This window comes from Physcomitrium patens, chromosome 2 (assembly GCF_059467195.1).
Source record: "Physcomitrium patens ecotype Gransden chromosome 2, ASM5946719v1, whole genome shotgun sequence".
In the NCBI taxonomy this organism is placed as follows: domain Eukaryota; kingdom Viridiplantae; phylum Streptophyta; class Bryopsida; order Funariales; family Funariaceae; genus Physcomitrium; species Physcomitrium patens.
In genome coordinates, this window is record NC_143411.1 from 11850856 (window position 1) to 11856813 (window position 5958).

Here is a 5958-nt window from a genome sequence, read left to right on the forward strand (position 1 = left end):
AAACGAAAGTATACTACTTAACATTGTCTAAAGAAACAACACAATTATAAAATAAAAAGTATAACTGTCAAAAAAGATAACATGTCAAAAAATGAGTTTATTTAGCTACAGTTGGGACCATATAATTTGAACCTTGTACAACACCTAATGAAGGCCTTATTCTCTCTTTAGAACCTTCTTCTTGTTTTACAATAGATATTAGTTTAAGACCTAAACATTACAAAGTCTCTATCTTGCTAGATTCAAGAGTCTCAACTTATTTTTTAGATGAAAAGTTTGTTAAAAGACATAACATATCTTTTATAAAGAAAACAAAATATGTTCATATAAAAGTCATAGATAGTCGTCCGTTGTCCTTTGGAAACATTATTCATGAATATTTCTTCTAAAAGTAGTAACTAATGATTATAAAAGCTTTATGGTATTTAGTACCATTAGGTCTTTTTTTAATCTTGTCATTTTAGGTTTATTTTGGCTAAAAAATATAATCCTTGAATAGATTAGGTTTTTCATAGTCATGACTTTTTTGAAAGTATAACTAAGCATATAGTTAATTAAATAGAAAGTCATAAGTCTAATACAATTAAAGCTATATTTGTAGGTGCAAGAACTTTCTTGCATGTTGCAAAAAAAGAATCACTTTATGTCATTTATGCCACACTTGTTTTTAATGGTAGAAAGACTTTAAATGACATTCTTATACAATATTAAGTTTTTCAAGATGTATTTGAGAAGAAAAATGTAGATACTCTTCTAGAACATTATTCTTATGATTGCTCAATTGATTTTCAAGAAGGAACTCAATTGCCATTTGGACCGATCTATAATATATTACAAAATGAATTAGCTGAACTCTAAGAATATATTAAAGAGAATCTAGCCAAGAACTTCATATGCCATTTCAAATCTCCAACAAGAGCTCCAATTTTATTTATGAAGAAAAAAAATTGATCATTGTGGATAAATATTAATTATTGAAAATTCAATAAGATTACCAAAAAAAAGAAGTGAAACAAGACTAGATTATCTTTCAGAACTAAGATCCTTATAATTTATAGTAATATAAATTCTATCACAATATAAAACATGATTAACTTATTGGCCAAAATGCTTTTTTATATCTCAAAAGAATCAAACGTCTCTTCTAATGGAGGAGACATATGCAACAAACTATTGATTATAAAAATCAAATAACCTAAGAATAGACCTTTTGTTTTCTAAATATAAGACATAATATCAAAGATATTACAACAATATAATACAAAGTCATTAACAAAATAACTTAGTACAAAAGAAGATATATTTTTGACAATATAGAATAAAAAAAAGAGATTGCTAATTTTAGCTATTGATAATTTGTTATTGTTATTAGTAATATGACCATCATTGTATCAATTCTATTCTTAAAAGACCACTATTTTTTTATCCAAATGTAAATCATAATAATGATGATATAGATGAGATTAATATTCTATTTGCATTGGGATGATAGATGGATTAATTTTGTAAAATCTTGGATCATTTTAACATTTTTTTAATTTATGTTTACTATACAATGAATGTTTAAAATGATTGTTATTAGAATTTGGTAAAAATGAAAAAGAAATGTTGACCATATTTTTGGGTAGTGTTTAAATTTATTTATTATCTTTTCTCTTATTCATTCATCCATTATCATGGTATATTTTATTTATTTATTTTGGCATAGTATATTAAAAAAAAAGTTACTAACAAACTAACAAATATGATACAAATGTGGCAAAGATGTTAGCAATTAAACAATTAATTGTTACACAATTCACATTCTAAGCTCTAATTTTTTGGCTACACTATGTTCAAATTTAAGCTCAATCTACACAAATAAAAAAGAAATTAAAATTGAAATAAGTCACTACATAATTTCCAAAAATATAAACAATTATCTAAATAAAAAGAAGAAGTATGAACTCAAAACCAAAAGTTATACTCTATACCTCTCCAATGAATATTCTTTTCCAAATTGCTATATTTTCACTTAGTTAGTAAGTTAGTTAGCTAGCAATGAGAATAAAAACATACACACAAGGTATGATTGCTTCACTTGGAAAAGTATGACACGTGCAGAGACATGGGTCAAACCAAATATCCAGATCAAGAAACTGCGGTGTGGACAATCCCCCTGCAACAGAAAGATCTAGAACCTATGACGTCACGACAGTTCCAAACTTGGATTTGCTCGGAAGCAGATGATGATAAACGCTCCGATTGCGCTTAGTCGTCGAACCGTTCGGATGTGGATATGGCGTCCGGAGTATATGCTGAACAGTTTACTGTCGCAGCTCCAGCTGCTCATGGAGCCACTTTTACTGGCCCATGATCCGAGGCTATGCTTGTGTTCTTCTCTTCCATGTTAGCGCTTGGGAGGGAGAGTGAGGCTTGCTGCTTTCTTGACTAAGTCTTAAACTAATTTGGTCCCATATGGCGCTGCATATGCACTCACATGCCCTCGTGAGGAGTAAGACAGTTGCTTGTTGCAATTCGCCGTCGGAATTGAGTCGGCTGACAGATGACAGAAGTGCGAGGTGTGGAGTGGGTCGTCAGAGGGAGAATCACCATGATTCAAGGGTTAGTGGTGAGGAAATGCCGAAGCGCTTTGGTGTCGTCTTTGGTAGAGGTTGGAAGGGACAGTTTAGTTTGAGTTTTGGCCCGGGAGTTCGGGGTTCCGATCCGGGTATTCCTAATGAGTTGCTTGTAGCTCGCTGTGCAAGCTTCGGCAGGGATGTAGAGGGTGTTGATCAAGGGACTAGTTCCCTAGCTCCAGTGCCATGTGAACACTCACAAGGTCGTGTGGCGACTCCGTCTCATTCCTGGACGGCAGTTTTTTCCGAAATTCGGAAGACTTTTGTCTCGCTCGGAAGTGATGGTTTCAGTTTTTGCGGGCCAGCAGGATCGCAGGAACGCTTCAGAAGGTTTTCAGCTGCGTTGCTGTGCAGTTGCGCTGTGATAACGCCAGGTTTAGCGAGCTCTCCTGTAGCGGCAGTCGAATCGCTCCCCGCGTCCGATTTTGTGGCCGCTGTAATCACTCTGGCTGGGGCCCTTGGAGTGCTGCAATTTTTTGACGAGTTAGCGAAGCGTGATCTTCTCGAGAAGGTGACAGTAACTATCTCATCACGCCTCTTCCCTACATTTAAAAAAAAAAATTCCGGGCCCCAACCCCTTCTTTTAACGCCGCATTATGTTGGCAACGTTCTCATCATTGTATTGAAGCTTGATTACTACAACCGTTCGGGGTTTCGATTGTGCCAGCAGATCTGTCTGAGGGTTCCAGTGCTTGTATTTTCACCTCGATGTCCGGAAAAGACAGAATGTTCTGAATGGCCAGGGTTTGGGGGTTTGCGGGTGTTTATAGAAACTAAGTCGGAAGTTATGCCATATACTCTCCGGGATGGTGTTCATGCTGTTATGGCCTTTATTTAGGTAAGACCTTCTAACTTCCTGAAAGAAACTGCCCGACTTTAATGTTTCAATTGCACTCAAATATACTCTTGACCACACTTAGAAGTTGAACGCCAATTTTTTATCTTGTGCCTTCATAACTGCATCTCAAGGCCATCTGTTAAGTTCTGAAGTGTTCCAGTGCACAGCATCCAGGTATGCTTGTCCCTTTTTCTAACCAAATGAGACCCGAAATGGCCTTTCCCTCTTGAATCACGGATACAGATATGGAGAGTATGGAAACTTATTTAAAAGGTTCAATCACAAAGTGGCATAATTATATATTTGCGGAAAGCTATCTGGAGCGGTAGATTGCAAGTTTGTTGCATGATATTCTAGGGCTTCAATACGTGCAACACTTTGTCGTTCATCATGCAGTTCAGCGCCTCAAGCGAAGTGGTTGGCAGCTTTAGCACCGGCTGCCAATGGACTACGTATGATCGGGCTAGGACTTGGTATTTGGAAGAACGAAGCTTTAGTGAAAGCTATAAGCAGAGGAGGCAGCCAGAGGCAAGTAAGCTTTAGACTGGCCCAAAATGGTACAGCTAGTGAATCGATATCGAAAGTTGCTTTATATATACTCCTGTTTTCGGCCCTCTCGCCAGTTACATAACCTTCATGAGTGTTAGAAGTCCTACTTGGTCATTCGTAACGAGTACCTACGTACATTTTGCAGTGAACTGCTGCATGGCCCCCTGTATTATGCAATTACAATAACAATTTCAACACTTTGTTTCTGGCGAAACTCACCTGTTGGTGCAGTCGCAGTCGCAACTTTGTGCGCGGGCGATGGTAAGGACATCCGCCTCATAAAGCACATTGCCTGTCACATTTGTATTGAAACCTGATGCAAGCCCTTAGGTAGCGAGTCTTTGTAATAGGCACCAGTAGGAATTAGATGTATTGGAGATAGAAATACTCTTCTTAACTATCGCGGGTCTACTTTGTCTAGCTCAAGAGTTGATGCTCAGTTGCGGCGTTTGTTTGATGCGGATGATGCAGGTTTTGCGGATATCTTAGGCAGGAAATATGGTGCACATAAGTTACCATACAATAACAGCAAATCGTTCGTCGGCTCGGTGGCTTTTTTCGTAATTGCCTCTCTCGCGTCCATGGGGTACGTGACCAATCCCGAATTTTCTTTTGAATGTCCGAATGTTTTTATAGAGAATGAAGAGCATCTCATTCGATCCGTTTGATTCTTCAACATTTGTTTTCAGTGATTGCCGCTTTTCTATAATTCTTTGTTTCCAGTGAAGTTCTTCTCAGCGAACAACTATGTTGGATTTGTTCAAAATGGAGCAGGTATTTGGCTTACTTCTCAGCGTTCGGGTTTTTCACAGCAACGACGAAGATGTATTTCGCAACTCTAGGGGTGACCTTTGCCTCTGCAGTTGCGGAGTCTTTGCCTCTCCCTCTCGATGACAACTTCACTGTCCCATTCACGGCACTTGTAGTTGGCATGTTGTTGCTGCCTCATTGATTATGTATTGCAGTTCTAATTATCTGGGAATAATTTGGAGTAGAAGATGTGAACCTGAGAATACAGAAGAGGCCCATAGTTTCAGGGGCTGGTGACTTAAGGTCTCTACATTGTATTTATTAGAAAGGGCGTGTGCCGTCCTTGAGTACCCTGCAGGGCAGCGCGTCAAATACATATTTCTAGAAATTCTTTTCGTGACTTGCAGTGCTGTTGGCACTTTTGTTGTTTGTAACATTTAGGTAGATTTGGCCCGTTACCGCATGAGGTCTTCTTCGTTGAACGATTACACGAGTTTTTATGAATACCCCGTGTCTGTGTGCAAGTCCTTGGAGCAGCATTTGAAGGGTCGGAGCTCGCACTAGCATCCGTTTGCCTGTTTTCCGACTTGCTGTTACATCCAAGTTGCTGTCGATATGTGTGATTTTCTCACTGAATAAAATTTTATGCCTGTCAGATAACAGAGACCTGTGACGCTTGTTGAAGTCGAAGAATCGATGATCGCGACATTTCCAGATTATGGAACCCATGCCCGTGAGCATGCTATCTGCAATTCACCTCAGTTGTGATCCAAATTGGTATTGGCCCTTGTAGCTTTAGCATCTTGGCTTGCTACTGTGGTTTCTTAACTGGAATTGCAAGTACATCACATGCATGCGTGATCTGTGAAGTCGGGTTGATTTTCGGTGTAGAATGTACATTCAACGCTCCCTCTATTGATTGTTGCCGCCTCACAGCACTTCCCAAAATCCTCACTGAATCACCTCCCTATCATTAACAAGGATCTTAGCGGATTATATTTACTACCTGAGCTTTACCACATCAAAAATTCGTTTTTTACTGATGTAATTTTCCAAAGCTGTTTATGTTATTTGGACGGCGAGTTGGGATGTCTCTTCATGTTCCTTCGCCGCTGCTAGTTTGGGCCTGTAGTAGATGCGTTTGGCCTTGAAGCCGGCGTTGCCAACTCTTCTCTCCAGAATATCAACCAGAACACAATGGAG

The 5958-nt window shown here is 38.4% G+C and overlaps 1 protein-coding gene across 1 annotated transcript; it reads left to right on the forward strand.

Moving 5' to 3' along the window:
- The first annotated feature begins 2382 nt into the window (after positions 1–2382).
- On the forward strand, positions 2383–5259 carry LOC112279064 (putative phytol kinase 2, chloroplastic). The gene is made up of 6 exons (XM_024513153.3): positions 2383–3129; positions 3389–3456; positions 3853–3984; positions 4151–4266; positions 4477–4591; positions 4780–5259. The coding sequence occupies exons 1-6, from the start codon at positions 2458–2460 to the stop codon at positions 4955–4957; spliced, it is 1281 nt and encodes a 426-aa protein (XP_024368921.1). The 5' UTR covers positions 2383–2457; the 3' UTR covers positions 4958–5259.
- The last annotated feature ends 699 nt before the right edge of the window (positions 5260–5958 follow it).